Genomic DNA, 16844 nt, shown 5'->3' with positions numbered 1-16844 from the left:
GGGGCTGGGGAACTTCCTCACTCCACCCCGGAGGAGGAGGAGCCAAAGAAGAAGAAAAAAACAGCTTTCACTCCTTCAGAAGCATTTGCTTAATTCCTTGCCAGGATGAAAATGTCTGCTTTTTCTATGTATCCCTAGGGTTAAAGGCCTCTTTCTTATAGCAGTAGAGCTGTTTTCAGGCAACAGGCCCAGCTGAAGTAATCTGTCTCAAGACAAATTTTGGGGTACATCCATGAGGAACCAAAATATCTTGGGTTGCCTCTGTTTGTAGGCCACACATTTCCATTCAAAGTCTGAAGACTGGGGCAGGTTTTGAAGCTCTAAGGTGCTACGGGGCAAGTCATGTTTACGTTACTATACAGCCACAAGAGTGGCTGTATACTATAGCCAGTGTGGATTTTTCACATTCCCCATTTCACATTAAATTGAAAATACCCTCCATGCCATTCTGATGCTTCCCATAAGCTCATTTCAAAACAAAACCTTACATAACTTATAGTCCTGAACTCAGAAACGCTTGCTTAACAACCCTCTCAATTTTCATGGCGATACACAAAACAGTCAGAGACAACAGAGAGTCTAAAAAGAGAGAAAGAAAACCCAGAGCCCTTTTGGACTTTTTTCTCAGAGTTCTCATAATCTGTTGAAATTCATTAAAAATCAGCCATGTTCACAGAGTACCTGTAATCCTAATACTGACATTGCCCCATACTCTGACCTTCATCTTCTGCAGTTTAAAAGTTTAAAAAATGCCTGACTGATTTTTAATTAATTTAATAAATTTTGGCTGGGACCCAATGATAGCGCGGAGCATGCTCAGTAAGAACCAACTGTCAGAGTTCTAAAAGCCTCACAGCTGCTGGGCTTGCCTAATCAGAGGGCCACACCCACACCAGACTTTGATTTCATGTGAGACAGTTATGGCTTCCCTCAAAGAATCCTGGGAAGTGTAGTTTGTGAAGGGTGCTAAGAGACTCCTATTCCCCTGAGAGAATGGTTTAACAGTCAGCCACTCTGATTGAAGGTCTGTGAGGGGAACAGGGCGTCTCCTAGCAACTCTCAGCACCCTTCACTAACTACACTCACTAACTACACTTCCCAGGATTCTTTGAGAGAAGCCATGACTGTCCAAAGTGAAATAAAGGCCTGGTGTGGATGTGGCCAGGGACAGCTTTGGTTTAAATTTGGGTGGGAGGCTACATGTGCCTGCTGTAGAATCAAAAGGTGAGGGAAATGCTGAAAAGTAATGATACTGTTCACAATGTTTTCCTTTTGGAAAGGAAAGGATTTTCCCCTTTGCCCAGTGCCCACCCACCCAATCTCCTCCCCTCCCGCTCCCCCTCCCGGGTCAGTGTTGGACTAGGACCTGGGAGATCAGGGGTCGAATCCCCACACAGTCATGAAGCTCACTGGATGACCTTAGGCCAGTCACTGCCTCTCAGCCCTAGAGGAAGGCAATGGTAAAACCACCTCTGAATACAATTTACCATGAAAACCCTATTCAAAGGGTCGCCATAAGTTCTGTCGACTTGAAGGCAATCCATTTCCATTTTCAAACATGATTGCACAGAACTAAATCCCATTGAACTCAAAAAGTATGCAAATTATCAAACTAGGGTTGCCAGGTCCAGCCTCCAAGAGGTCTTCTATATCTTTAAAAGTTGTGCAGGGGGAAGGGAGAATTTCACCTTGTGGTTTTTCCCCATTACAGTGTTGCAAGAAAACCTGCACTTGGCTGAATTTTCTCTTCTCTTAAAGATACAGAATCATTCTCAGGCCCTGAGCCTGGCAACCCTAGATCAAACCCACCCTCACTTCTCTCTCCTATCCTCTCCCTCTTGCCCCTTCCTTCCCCCTTCCTTTGCCCCTCCCTCCCCTCCCCTTCCAATCCCCTCCTTCCCCTTCCTTTTTCAGACAAAATGCTAAACCTTGCTCATGGTAAACCCCAGACATAGGTTTGGTCTGGAATAGTTTATGGATGGTTTTTTAATAGCTTAAACTGTTGTTGTGTAGTCTTTTAGCTAGTCTGATTTATTGATCTTCTCTATTCATTGTCTTTATGGTTGTTGTTTTTTATAAGAGTTGTTTGATTGATTGTGAACTGCTTTTGGATATTGCTTTAAATAGAAAAGCACTCTATAAATAGTTTCCAAATCGCGTGAAGTATCAGTTTCCCGCTATTAGTTTCCAAATCGTGTGAAGTATTGGTTCCCCTCTATTCGGCACTGGTTAGGCCTTCTGGACACCACACTAAGAAGGATGCAGACAAACCAGAACAGGTTCAGAGGAGGGCAACAAGCATGATCAGAGGACTAGAAACAAAGCCCCAGGAAGAGAGACTGGAAGAACTGGGCATGTTTAGCCTTGAGAAGAGAAGACTGAGGGGATATATGATAGCTTTGTTGAAAGGATGCCACAGAAAGGAGGGCCAGGATCTCTTCTCAATCATCCCAGAGTGCAGGACACGGAATAACAGGCGCATGTTGCAGGAAGCCAGATTTCAACTGAACATCAGGAAAAACTTCCTGACCTGAGTGGTACAACAATGGAACCAATTACCTAGGGAAGTAGTGGGATCTCCCAACACTGGAGGCCTTCAAGAGGCAGCTGGACAGCCACCTGTTGGGTATGCTTTAATTTGGATTCCTGCATTGAGCAGGGGGTTTGACTTGATGATCTTATAGGCCCCTTCCAACTCTTCAAATATTTAGAAAATAATCAAAGATGCAGTCCTGTCAAGTTGATAAAAGTGTAATGGTAGCCCTCTAAGTGGTTTGACATTCTCTCCTCCCCTTTACATAAAATAAAACCCCAATCGTTTATTAATCTGAACACATCTGTCTATCAAAAGACAAAAGTAAAGAGAGGTTGGCAAAAGTTAAACATAGAACAAAGGAACACAGAAGCTATCTTATACCAAGTCAGATCTTTGGTCCATCTAGCTCAATGGAGTCTTTCTCAGCTTTACCTGGAAACAAAGGATTGAACATGAGAGCTTTTGCTTGCAAACCATGTGCTCTACCACCGTGCTATGAACACATATCCTGATCCAGCTAGTGTAAGACTATAGATAGGCAAGTGGAAACAAACTTTCATGAGCATGTTCAGAGCTGTAAAGAAAATTGCACGCTCAGTTCTCCAGCCAATCCAACCACATGCAGCCCTACAGAAAATACATTTTCTAACATTTAGAAAAGATGAAATATTGCAGATCTGCTGTTCAGGGTACCAAGAGACTAGATTCAGTTCGACCTCCCAATTCTCCTTCCATACCAAACAGTCGACTAGCAGGATTTCAACTTTTGAAAAAGAGCATTAAGCATCAGGGGTGTAGTTGTCCAGGGTTGGGAGGGTCATAGACCCTACTTTTGGGGGAGTAGGGTCCAAGTCAGGTCCCTATATATGAGCGGATCAGCATGAAAAGGAAGTGTGTTAGCAACTGAGAAGAGTCCTTGCCATTTTGTGCAGATTGGAACCAATCAGAGTGAAAGGAGGTGAGTCAGCAACTGAGAAGACTCTTCTCAGTAGCTAACCCACAGCCTCCTCTTTCAGGCTCTTTGGCTTCTAGGGATATCTTTTGTAGTGAAGTGTGGGCTCACGAGACAGCAGGGAGAGCAAGGAAGATGAGGGAAAGTGGGAAAGGGTGTGTGTCTATGGGGTGTGTGGCATGACTATCATGAAGGGATCCTGCCCTTCTGAATTTGCCACTACACTACTACTAAGCATGCAACTGTTTCACAGCATATGGACTCTGTTGGATCAAAGCCAGTGCTGGTCATTTTATACTACTCTAGTCAAAATAAAAATGTGGGCCTTGGTGGAAGTGTGACTCTACTTTAATATGAACATTTATCAGTTATTCAAGAATTATTCAGATCTGATTGGCAATGGCTGGTTATTTTGGTGAGATCAAAACACCATCGTCCTTTTAATAGTTCCTTAAAAAGAAACAATATGTTAAGGAATCCCTCAGCCTCTAGTTTGCTGATATCAAACTCAGCAATGTAAAGCAGTGTTTACAAAAAATATTCTAAGGCATTCTCTAGGACTGAGTCATCAGCACAAGTATTTAACACAACAAGAGGATGCAAGGGGTTAGGTGGAGTGAATCAGTGTTTGTGATAGCAATGGCTTCTGTGAAGGAGGCATAGGTCCATGAAGATCCAGGACCTCTGGTCAAATAAGGAGTAGTGCTGTGTTTCTAGCCCCAACACTAGGCAAGCAGTGGCCAGTCTGAGCTGAATTTGGCTTTGGAGAGCTGAGTAATACTTCATCTCCTTGTAAAATAGGAAGCTGACCCTTGTTCTTCATCTTGCTTTGGGCAAGCTTTAATATTTACTTTTTCATTGATTTTGGGGGTATACTGCTGTATACCGTGAAAAATAAGAGCTAAGAGAGAATTTATGATGGAGTGAGGAGAAAAGCTGCACCTGCTGAGATTCTCTCTTCTGCACAAGGGAAAGGTGCAATTTTGTTTGCCATCTGGTTACCCTAAACTACAATCATTGAGGAACCCCAGAAACATGTTATATTCCATGAAATCTCAGCTCACCTTCGTTGACTCAACAAATTAAAAATTGGCAGTAAGTCATTTAACAATTCCAAAATTTAAAGGCAAACATTTATACTAATTAATAATTAGTGGAAAGTGATAAATTTTCACAGAACCATTGCTTAGGAAGCTCTGGGAGAAAAGCACTGGCTGCAGCAAGAGAGGAATAACATTAATCAAAAGTATTAATGTTTGCTTTATTTTGAAGTTAGAATTAGGAACTGGGTCTGAGAAAATTGAAAACTTAGGCTACAATCCTCTATACACTTAGCTGAGAGTAGGTCCCATTGAACTCAATGTACTTCTCAGCAGACATGCACAGGATTGTACTTTGAGGCTGCATTCCCTAACCTCGTGCCTTATTTATTTTTATTTATTATCATTATTTTTACCCCACCCTTTTTCCAAAACTGGAACTCACGGCGGCTTCCCGATAAAAGCACACATATAATTAAAAACATACAAAAGTCTAGATTAAAATCAAATTAAACAATTTACAGTATTAAAACCATTCATACATACAGCTAAAATAATTCAAACTCAGTTTAAAATAATACAGTTAGACAATAGCAATGCAGCACCCTTCAAGTCCTGTCCTTAACAGCTTTCAGTTCCAAAGGCTTGTTGAAATAAAAAAGCCTTTGCTTGCCGACGGAAGGACTGCAAGGAGGGGGCCATTCTTGCTTCCCTAGGAAGGGAGTTCCAAAGCCTCGGGGCAGCCACCGAAAAGGCCCTATCTCGCATCCCCACTAGTCGTGTTCATGAGGACGTAGGTATTGAGAGAAGGGCCTCTCCTGAGGATCTCAGGGCCCAGGCAGGCTCATATAGGGAGATATGGTCTGACAGATAGCCTGGACCTAAGCCATATAGGGCTTTATAGGTCATCACCAGCACTTTGAATTGTGTCCGGAAACAGAGTGGCAACCAGTGGAGCTTTTATAACAGGGGAGTCGTATGGTCCCTGTAACCAGCCCCAGTTAACATTCTTGCTGCAGCAGGTTGCACCAACTGAAGTTTCCGAACAGTCTTCAGAGGCAGCCCCACGTAGAGCACGTTACAGTAATCTAAACGGGATGTAACTAAGGCATGTGTCACCGTGGCCAGATCAGGCGGCTCAAGGAACGGGCGCAGTTGGCGCACTAATCTTAATTGTGCAAAAGCACTCCTGGCCACCGCAGAAACCTTGGCCTCCAAATTTAAAGCTGAGTCCAGGAGCACACCCAAACTGCGAACCTGCGTCTTCAGGGGGAGTGTAACCCCATCCAGCACAGGCTGAATCCCTATTCCCTGATTTGCCTTTCGACTGACCAGGAGCACCTCTGTCTTGTCTGGATTAAGCTTCAATTTGTTCGCCCTCATCCAGTCCACCACTGATGACAGACACTGGTTAAAAACCAAGACAGCTTCCTTGGAGTTAGGTGGAAAGGAGAAGTAGAGTTGGGTGTCATCAGCATACTGATGGCACCGAACCCCAAACCCCCGGACAACCTCTCCCAGTGGTTTCATGTAGATGTTAAATAGCATGAGGGACCCCACAGGCCAACGGCCAAGGAGTCGAGCAGGAATCCCCCAGCACCACTTTCTGGGTTCGTCCCTCCAGGAAGGAACGGAGCCACTGTAAAACAGTGCCCCCAAGTCCCATCCCAGCAAGGTGGCCCAGAAGAATACCATGGTCGATGGTATCGAAAGCCGCTGAGAGGTCCAGCAGAACCAACAGGGACACACTCCCCCTGTCCAGTTCTCTGCGTAGGTCGTCCACCAAGGCGACCAACGCCGTCTCCGTCCCATAACCAGGCCGGAAACCACACTGAAATGGATCTAGATACTCCGTTTCATCCAGGAATCCCTGGAGCTGGGAGGCCACCACAAACTCTATTACCTTGCCCAAAAATGGGATATTGGACATTGGCCGATAATTATCCATTATGGAGGGATCCAGGGAGGGCTTTTTCAACAAAGGCCTTACAACTGCCTCCTTTAGGCACACTGGAACTCTGCCTTGTTGTAAGGAGGCATTGATCACTCCCTTTACCCACTCACCCAGTCCCTCTCTGGCGCTTTCAATGAACCAGGAAGGGCAGGGGTCTAGAAGACATGTGGTGGCTCTCACCTCTCCAAGGATCCTGTCCACATCCTCGGGCTGTACAAAGTGAAAAAAATCGATTATTATTGGACAGGCAGGAGCCAAAGTTACATCCACTGAGACTGTATTATACAGCCACGAGAGTGGCTGTATACTATAGTCAGCTGGGATTTTTAACATTCCGCAATGTTAAATTGAAAATACCTCCCCATACCATTCTGAGGCTTCCCATAAGCTCATTTCAAAACAATACCTTACAAAACTTATAGTCCTGAACTCAGAAACGCTTGCTTAACAACCCTCTCAATTTTCATGGCGATACACAAAACAGTCAGAGAGAATTGATAGTTCAAAGTCTAAAAAGAGATAAAAACCTCAGAGCCCTTGTGGACTTTTTTCTGCCAGAGTTCTCATAATTTGTTGAAATTCATTAAAAACCAGCCATGTTCACAGAGTACCTGTAATCCTAATACTGACCTTGCCCCATACTCTGACCTTCATCTGCTGCAGTTTAAAAGTTTAAAAAATGCCTGACTGATTTTTAATTAATTTAATAAATTTTGGCTGGAAGCCTATTATAATGCGGGGCATGCTCAGTAAGGACCAACTGTCAGTGTTCTAAAAGCCTCACAGCTGCTGGGCTTCGCTAATAAGAAGGCCACACCCACACCAGACTTGATTTCACTTGAGATAGTCATGGCTTCCCTCAAAGAATCCTGGGAAGTGTAGTTTGTGAAGGGTGCTGAGAGGAGACTCCTATTCCCCTGAGAGAATGGTTAACAGTCAGCCACTCTGGTTGAAGGTCTGTGAGAGGAACAGGGCATCTCCTAGCAACTCTCAGCACCCTTCACTAACTACACTTCCCAGGATTCTTTGAGAGAAGGCATGATTGGCTTTGAGCCATGGCTTTGAGAGAAGCCATGATAAATAGTTTTAAATTGTTTTTAAAAGATGTGTTTTTAAATTTGTATATTTGTTTTTAATGTTTTTAGTTATTGTAAACCGCCCAGAGAACTTTGGCTATGGGGCGGTATATAAATACACTAAATAAATAGATAAATAAATAATGATTGTCCAAAGTGTAATAGAGGCCTGGTGTGGATGTGGCCAGGGACAGCTTTGTTTTAAATTTGGGTGGGAGGTAGGGTTGCCAGGTTCAGGGCCTGAGACTGATCCTGTATCTTTAGGAGAAGAGAAAGTCAGCCAAGTGCTGGTGTTCTTGCAACATTGTAATGGGAAAAACCACAAGGTAGAATTGTCCCTTCCCCCTGCCCAACTGTGAAAGATACAGAAGACGTCTTGGTTGCCAGGCCGAGCCTGGTCAGTTTTACCTATCCTAATCATGATTGCATAGGAGTATATCCTATTCAACTCAATAATCATACAAATGATCAGACCTGCCTTTTCCCTCCTTCCCCTTTCCTCTCCGTTTCTCCTCCCCTCTTCCTTCTTCCGCCTTCCCTGCCCACTCCAGCCCTCTGTCCCTCCCCCCCAGTCAGTTTTACCTATCCTAAGCATGATTGCACAGGAGTAAATCCCACTGAACTCAATAAACATGCAAACGACCACATCTGTCCTTCTTCTCCCCTCCCCCTCCTGCCTGCTCCCATCCCAGTCCTCCCCTCTGCCTTTCCACCCCTCCCTCCTCCCCCTCCTCCCTTCCCCATCCCCTGTGGTCAGTTTCAGCTATCCTAAGCATGATTGCCTGGTGTGTGTGTGTGTAAATCCCACTTAACTCAATAAGCATGGAAATGATCAATCCATTTTCAGCAAACTTGCACTGGATCCCATTTCTTACCTCCCGGATTAAAAAGCAGGGAAATTCCTAATAGGCAAAAAACCTTGTGGTTTAAGAATGTACCTATAGCCCACAGATATTTCTACCAAAGTTCAAAAAGCAGGGAAACTGGGCAGCTATAGTGAATGCACCAGGGGAGCAGGAGACCTGAACTCCTCTCTGAGATATCGGACTGCCCTACAAAGTTGTCAAAATGCAAACACAATTTGGGTTGGTCTTTCACAGTCCAATCCACTTGCTGTGTAGCTTGGAAGAATTTGGTAACATGTGCCTCTGAGCATATGGGGAGTGGTGGCAACACCTGTAATCAGCCCAAATAATAGAAAGAAGATATGTCCTGTGCTGATCTTGTTTTAGCCGGGAGGAAGCAACATTATTAAGACAGTTGATATAGTTCAGATGGTCACTTTAAATATGTCTGATTTACTTTGAAATTTTAGTGAAGTTTTCTATAGGAAATCATTTTCTTTTGCTTTTGTTTCTATGAATATGTGAAGTACAGCAACACTTTGCAAAATTTATACTAAAAAAACTCCAAACATAATTGTGGAATAATGGCACTGACTTCTGCAAAATAGTCTCCAGTGGACCTCAGAAGTGTCTCAATTTGCACACGATAAAACAGTGGGAGGTGAAATATATTCTAGCAAAATTCTAGGTGTGCTCTATGTTTTTAATTGATCGTCAACACCTTGCCTTAAATAAAGTGGTTTAAACATGGCAGGCTGAAAACATGCATGCTCTTTTTTCCAACAACTAGAGTCATTGCTAAAGTAGCAACATATTGTAATCAGTCTGATTTTACATTAAACTGCAGTTTCAGGTCCAACTGTTAATGCACCCAAAATAGAAATAGACCATAACCTCCAGTTTGAAACAAAAAATGCTATCTTCACCATCATATGACATTGACCAATAAAAAGGCTTTGAAATTAATAAAAATAAATTTGACACAGATTTCTAGGATGAATAATGAGGGAAATAACTTTTTCTAGTTTAGATCGTAGAAACATTAGTAACACAGGAAAGAAGCAAAGTAAGAACACCAACAAACATACAAAAATATAATTCTCAATCTTTGGGGATGGCAGGTGTTGCCACCACTCACCATATGCTCAGAGACACATGTTACCAAATTCTTCCAAGCTACACAGCAAGTGGATTGGACTATGAAAGACCAACCCAAATTGTGTTTGCATTTTGACAACTTTGTAGGGCAGTCCAATATCTCAGAGAGGAGTTCAGGTCTCCTGCTCCCCTGGTGCATTCACTATAGCTGCCCAATTTCCCTGCTTTTTAAAGTTTGGTAGAAATATCTGTGGGCTATAGGTACATTCTTAAACCGCAAGGTTTTTTGCCTATTAGTAAATCAACTATAGTATCCAAGTCGGAACAAATCTGAGTGATTTTATCTGCAAAGTGCTGTGCAAATTCTTGGCAGCGGTCTGTTGAATGGTCTATATTATCCCTACGGGGGCCAAGATGTAAAAGACCTCTGACCACTCAAAACAGCTCCGCTGGACGGCTCCCTGCAGACACAATGATCAGACTCACTCCGAGTCTTCTGCCAACGTCGCTCTAGTCTCCGTCTCATTTGTTTCATCACCGCCAGCTCCTTGGTGAACCAGGGGGCTGGGCTGGCTCCACTTCGTGAGAGGGAACGCTCAGGAGCAATCATGTCCACCGCCCTGGCCATTCCCCATTCCAGAGGTCAACCAGAGCTTCGACAGAATCGCCTGCCGAGGTGACAGGAAAATCCCTAAGAGCCATCAGGAAACCATCCGGATCCATCAGCCTCCTGGGGCGGACCATCCTAATCGGTCTCCCACCCCTGCAGAGGTTCTGAGCCCCAGTGAGTCTAAACTCAACCAGGTAGTGGTCTGTCCATGACAATGGAACTACAGAAAGTTCCTCCACACCAAGATCACCATAATCCCCCTCCACACAGAAAACAAGGTCCAGGGTGTGGCCAGCAACATGAGTGGGGCAGACCCATGGCTGTCATGGAGGCCATAAAGTCCTGAGCCACTCCAGACAGGGTGCCTCGGCATGGATGTTGAAGTCCCCTAGCACCACAAGCCGAGAGGACTGCAACATCAACCCCGAGACCACCCCGGCTAGCTCAGGAAGGGAGACTGTTGAGCAGCGGGGTGGGCAGTACACCAACAGGATCCCTATTCTGTCCCGACCACTCAACTTCAGATACACACACTTGTACCCTGGATACTGTGGGATAGGGCACCTGGTCAGGGAAATGGTATCAGGATAGACCACTGCAACTTCACCTCCCCGCCCCCCAGGTCTCGCCTGCTGCTGCACAGAAAAACCTGGCGGGCAAAGCTGGGAGAGATTAACCCCCTCAGCTTCATCCAACCAGGTCTCTGTAATATAAGTCAGGTTGGCATGCTCATCCAGGATCAAGTCTTGAATGGCCGTGACGAGCAGCAATTTCAACCCAGGGGGACTGTCACCAAGGCTATCCAGGCTATTTGCAAGGGGAGACAGTTTGGGGGCAACCAGCACTCTGTTGCGTTCCCATCTCCCCTGATAACATAACTGCCTCTCCATTCCGTATCTCCCTCTTCCAAAGTTGTCATCCAAAACTTCATTAGGTTGGGGACGGCTGCTATACAGTATATACACTTACATGGGAATGAACTCAATAGGACCTACCTCTGAAGAAGATACTTTATTTATTTACAAATATTTATACACCACCTGCCCTATAAAACATCCAGGCGGCATACAACAAGGAGCGCGCGGCGCTGCCGGAATCTCTCAGAGTTACAGTCGGGCTTCCTTCTGACTTGGGGCAGAGGCGGTACGGATAGCGCAGCAATGGGGAGGGCTGGCAGTCTTGACTGGCGGAGACCTGCTATGGTTCAGCAGGTGGTGGGAAGGAAGGAAGGAAGGAAGGAAGGAAAGACGCGCCCGGGAAAGTCCCTCCCCAGCCCGAGCGCCGCGTCGTAGCTTCAGGTAGCCGCAGGGCGACAGGCGTGGCCGCGCTGGGCTTACCGAGGAAAGACGGTCGTGGCATCCGGGCCATGTGGGGAGCGCGATCCGTAGGACTCTTGGGATTTTCTTCGCCGCGGAGGAAATACTGGTCGCTGGTTCGATTCGGGACGGACGGCAGAAGTCTCCAGGCTGTGTTGTCTCGATCCGGGTAGGGACCTCCCGTAGCAGGCGCAGTTTATACAGGTTTGTCCGGGGGCTTCTACGCTATACCCTTTCGGCATTGCCCTGATCCTCCATGCTGACCTCACCCACCTCAAATAAGGTATCTTCCCAGGTTTTTATTCCTTAGAAGCGTCGACGATTTCGATTTCGGGGCAGTTTGCGTTTTCAAAATGGCCAGTCTTGCACAACATTCACTAATGAGTACAGTTTGCTTTCTGCTACCGTAGATGTTCTCTGTGGTCCGAGTGGAAGGCCCCCCCTCGCCCCAGCACCTAAGTCTGAAGGGGCGACGGAATTTCCACAGGCCAGTATTCTAATCTCAGTCTTGACTCACGAGTTTAAACTCCACGATTGGACTTCTCGGTGCAAACTTGTCCCAGATTACTTGCAGTCGGTGGGTGCCTTGGACTCTCTTTGGTGTGCAATATTTCTGCTTTTATTTTGTCGCCCTAAGTGGCTGTAAAAGTTGTGCCCCAGAATTGTAGGAGGTCTTGGAGCTTGCGTCCCAGGCCACATGCTGCTTGGTTGAAGTCACTTAACACGCTCAAACCACTTTAAGCAGTCGGACAAGCTCCGAATCACATCGTTTATTATTAGCAATTTTTGAAATGTTGTCCCGCCCACTTTAATTGCAAACAGTGTAGGACAGGTATAGCTTTAGGGTGGTAGAAACCTTTTGTATGAGATTCGGCTTGGCGGTGGGACTAGTTCCAGTTTCAGTCTGGCAGCCTAACCTACCTCACGGAATTGTGGAGGTAAAATGGGTTGGGGATGAGAATTGTTTATGCTTTGGGGAGGAAAGGTGGAATATAAATTACAAAATAATATAGAAGTCAGAGTCAGTTCATAACCTTTTGGAATGCCCTGGATCTCGGTTCTGCTGCCTGGGAAATGGTGAGTGAACGCCTCTGAGCATGTGTAAAATGCCTTTTCTCCATCGGCAAGCAGCCAAAGCCAGTTCAGTCTGAGAGTTGACGTCTTGCTAGATCTGAGAGCCTGATCCCTAAAAGTGTTGGGTAACTCCTTCCCTTCTAGGAATTGAGCCCTGAACGCATGACGCTGGTCTGACTGTGGTGTCTCTGGGTTTTTAAAAGGAAGCTGAGAGCTAAATCTGGGCAAAGTTGCATTGCAATGGGTGGTTGATTCATATCAGTGAAGTGGCAGAATTTGTGTCAGGAAACTTACTAGCTACAGTCAGGGCAATGATTGGATTTACTGGGGAAGTGCCTTCCTTTTCTTGCCACTGCCTTGTCAAGGGGTAAAAATTGTTCATGATGCTGTTGGGAAATGGGCCCCCATACCCTGCTGTGATGATGTCTGGGAACTTTAGTCTGTCTAACACCTATGCTTAACATGGTCCCCTCCAGCTGAGTGTGCTGCATCCTTGAGGTATTACTGTTGTTTGCAATGTACAAAAGGCCTGGCTTTTGCCCTAAAAGGATTGTGATTTAAATTTGATACTGGGAACGTAAGAAAGAAGAGGGAGAGTAATGGAGGTGGGGTAAATTGGTGAAGAATGTGCAGTTAGATGTATTTAGGCTGAGTACTAATTACAAAAATGATCTTCCTTCAACTAACTTTAAAGTATGTTTCTTTTTCAAATTGCGTTGCTGCGGCCAGCAACGTGTCCTCTCGACAATTGCCCTTCTTGGCTTATTAAAGCTTCCCGAGGGGGTTTGACCAAGTGGATTCAGGGTGTGGTGAATGCATCACTGCAGGAGGGAGTGGTTCCAGCTGCCTTGAAAGAGGCGGTGATTTGACCGCTCCTGAAAAAGCGCACCCTGGACCCACTACTGACCGGTCGCAAATACCCCCTTCTTAGGGAAGGTGATTTGAGAGGGTTGTGGCACAGCAATTGCAAGTACTCTTGGATGAAACACATTATCTTGACCCGTTCCAGTCTGGGTTCAGGCCTGGTTATGGGACTGAATTGGCCTTGGTTGTTGATGGGAGGACAGGGGGAGTGTTATTCTTACTTAATCTTTCAGCAGCTTTTGATACCGACTTGGTGAGATGGGTATTGGAGGCACTGTTCCGATCATATGTCCAAGGTCGTTCTCAGATAATAGCATTGGGTGACTGTGCTGTGGGGTGCGCAGGGTACCATCTGTTTAACATCTATATGAAGCCCTTGGGAGCGGTCATCAGGAGATTTGGGGCAAGATGTCAGCAGTATGCTGATGATACCCAGCTTTATTTCTCCATAACATCTGAATCGGGAGAAGCTGTGCAAGCCCTGGACGGCTGCCTGGACTCAGTGGTGGGCTGGATGAGGGCCAATAGACTGAGTCTCAATCCTAGCAAGACGGAGGCACTGTGGGTTGGTGGTTCCCGAGTTCGGATAATTGGTCAGTTGCCTGCTTTGGATGGGGTCATACTCCCTCTGAAAGGCAGGTTCGTAGTCTGGGAGTGCTCCTTGTTGCTAGAGGCCCAGGTGACCTCAGTGGCTAGGAGTGCCTTTTACCAGCTTTGGCTGGTAAGACAGCTGCATCTATTTCTGGATCAGGATAGCCTGACCATTGTTGCCCATGCACTGGTAACCTCCAGGCTGGATTACTGTAATGTGCTCTATGTGGGGCTGCCCTTGAGGTTGGTCTGGAAGTTGCAGCTGGTGCAAAATGCGGTGGCGAGACTGCTCACTGGGGCAGGGTATCATCAACATGTCACCCTGATGCTGAAAGAATTGCACTGGCTGCCCATTTGCTACCAGGCCACGTTCAAGGTTCTAGTTTTGGTGTACAAAGCCCTATACAGCTTGGGATCAGGATACCTGAAAGACCGTCTTATCCCTTATATACCCAGTTGATGACTGCGCTCTGCAAGTGAGGGCCTCCTGCAGATACCATTTTATCAGGAGATCCATTCTGCACAACATAGGAAACAGACCTTTAGTGTGGTGGCACCTACTGTGGAATTCCCTCCCCTTAAATATTAGACAGGCGCCATCTGTTATCTCTTCGGCGCCTATTGAAGACCTTCCTCCTTCAACAAGCCTTTTAAGTCGGGACCTATCCCAATCTGCATCTGTGTTGGAATTGCTTTTTAATACGTTCTTAAACCTTCTTTTTCAAAAAATGTTTTTAATCTTAGATGATGTTGTGAAAGTTTTTTTAAAGAAACTTTTAAAGATGTTTTGTTTTAATGTGTTTTAAAGTTTTTTTTTATGATGTTTTAAAGTTTTTAGTGCTTTTGTTTGCCTCCCCCGGCTCCTGCCGGGAGGAAGGGTGGGATGTAAATCAAATAATAAATAAACAAATTCCACTTTGATGGCATTTGGGCTAGGTAAAAATCAGTGGAACACTGCTTTACTTTGAGGCAACATTACTGAACACTTAGCACTTCAAATACTATAAACACTAAAAAATAATAATAAAATAAAGCTGTAAGCTGTAAGAGGTCAGCTGGATACCTTCTTTATTATTTTAAAGATAAAAATAGTGGGTACTGTATTCTTTTTTAAAACTTTCTTGCTCTCTTTTTATTACAGGTTAGAAATGGGAAATGAAGAAATCAAAGGCTTGTTTCGAGTCAGAACAAGACAGAGTAGAGGGAATATATTTAACAAGGGGTACAGGAAAAAAGAACACAGTTTCTGACAATCAAACAAATAAACATTTCCCCATAAGACATGATACTAACAAAATGCTATTGGCAGCTGCACACCAAACTTGTAATATTGGCTAGAAAGAAGGCATTCCATTTCAGCGTGGCCAAAGCTTTATCAAAATTCCATCAAAGTAAATAACCATCTGATATTCAAAGACAAAACTATTAGGAAACAGTTTCTTTTTCTTCTTGGATCCAGTAGACTGCCAAGGTCTGCAGCTACAGCTGAGTTGTTCTCTCTAGGCTTTTAGCTGCATCTTTTAGTTTTCCAACTAAATCCTGTAATTGCTCCATAGAACAACTAAAATTAATGTCCAGGTGAGATCTTGAGTCATTGTTCTCAACATTTAAGGTCATCAGATAAGCAGGGTGATAATTTTTATGAAGTTGATTAGTCTTGATTTGATATTCCAAATGCCAACAAACATCAGTTATATGCAGTGGGCATCTGCCTATGCTTCCCAATAGGATTTCCAAGGTATCTTTATTTTTCTGGTATTCGGTGCAAAATTGTTCAATTCTTTCTTTGTCAAACTTACAGTCTTCTAAATAAGTATTTATGGCAGATTTGTCAGCTTTTTGCTTTCCAGCTTCTACTATACTAGTTGTAGCAGCTGCATGGCAATGTTTTAATACTGCTGGATCAATATGTTTCAAGTCTGGATGATCTAAAGAGGCCTGGTCGGCTCTGGGGGAGAAACAGCCACGATCAGCCAAGATCTGCAACCCACTCTGCGCAGGCTCCGACAGCTCCATTGTAAGCCGAGCTGTGACCTTCGACATGCCACCGACATGATCACTGCGCTCAGCTGATCCGGCAGCTCAAGGGGAGCTGCGCCGGAGGCTGTTTATTTCAGCTTGGAGCCTGGGAGGAAAAAAGCGCTGCTGCTGCCATTGTTCTTGTAGCTGCGAGTTCAATGCCCCCTCCTCTTTCTTCCTGCTCTCTATATTCGCTGCCTCTAAATTCTTTCCGTGTAACTAAACCACCTTCCTTTAAAAAAAATTATTATAAAGTACCTTTGTATTTCTTAAGGTAAAGAAGAGGTCAGCTTTCTCCTTTTGTTTTTAGATGGGAGATACCTTGGTTATATTTTGTGAACACATTGAATCCTTTTCAGTTTTTATTTATTTCACGAGGATGGCTAAGGGAGCTGCCCAAATGCTGTAGTCGTTTGTAAGGTGACTTTGAGCATGGTGTGAGTTCATAGGCTCTTGGTAAGCCTCTCTTCCCTCTATGCTTTATAGACAAGTAGGGTTGCCAGAAGCATCCCAAAACCTGAGATTTTAGGGGCGGGCCTGAGTGATGTCACGGGGCGGGCCCAAGTGATGTCATGGGGTGGGCCCGAGTGATGTCATGGGGCAGGCCCGAGTGATGTCATTAAGCATGGTACATTAAGCATCAATCACAGTTGCTTGGACCGTACAATTAAAAAAAATATCTGACTGGAAATTAAGCTAGACATCTTTGCTAAAAGATGGAGCCTGGGTAGGGAACATTTAATCTAGCCTACTTGCTTTCAGCAAGATGGGTTAAGTGCCTTCAGGCCAGGGCAGTCACCAGAAGGCCACTGCAGGGACAAAGGAGCCTTGTGTTGTGGAGATGTTAGATGGGAGCATTCGGGAGTAAA

At 45.0% G+C, this 16844-nt stretch overlaps 2 protein-coding genes across 5 annotated transcripts in view; one reads left to right on the top strand and one right to left on the bottom strand.

Moving 5' to 3' along the window:
- The first annotated feature begins 11244 nt into the window (after positions 1 to 11244).
- SH2D3A (SH2 domain containing 3A) overlaps positions 11245 to 16844 on the top strand; it is a 52762-nt gene continuing 47162 nt past the window's right edge. For 2 of the 4 annotated variants that reach the window (XM_061639471.1, XM_061639442.1), the window contains exon 1: positions 11246 to 11631. The gene's annotated coding sequence lies outside the window, so the exon portion shown is untranslated. Of the gene's footprint in view, positions 11711 to 16844 lie in introns of all 4 variants that reach the window. The other 2 variants (XM_061639452.1, XM_061639463.1) reach the window with 2 other exon arrangements.
- Positions 15125 to 16014, bottom strand: LOC133385676 (COMM domain-containing protein 3-like). Its single transcript, XM_061629227.1, has one exon. The coding sequence runs from the start codon at positions 15997 to 15999 to the stop codon at positions 15436 to 15438; it is 564 nt and encodes a 187-aa protein (XP_061485211.1). The 5' UTR covers positions 16000 to 16014; the 3' UTR covers positions 15125 to 15435.

The sequence above is a fragment of the Rhineura floridana genome, chromosome 1 (genome assembly GCF_030035675.1).
Source record: "Rhineura floridana isolate rRhiFlo1 chromosome 1, rRhiFlo1.hap2, whole genome shotgun sequence".
NCBI lineage: Eukaryota > Metazoa > Chordata > Lepidosauria > Squamata > Rhineuridae > Rhineura > Rhineura floridana.
Note: the sequence above shows the minus strand (reverse complement) of the source record. Positions and strands in the feature narration are given on the sequence as shown.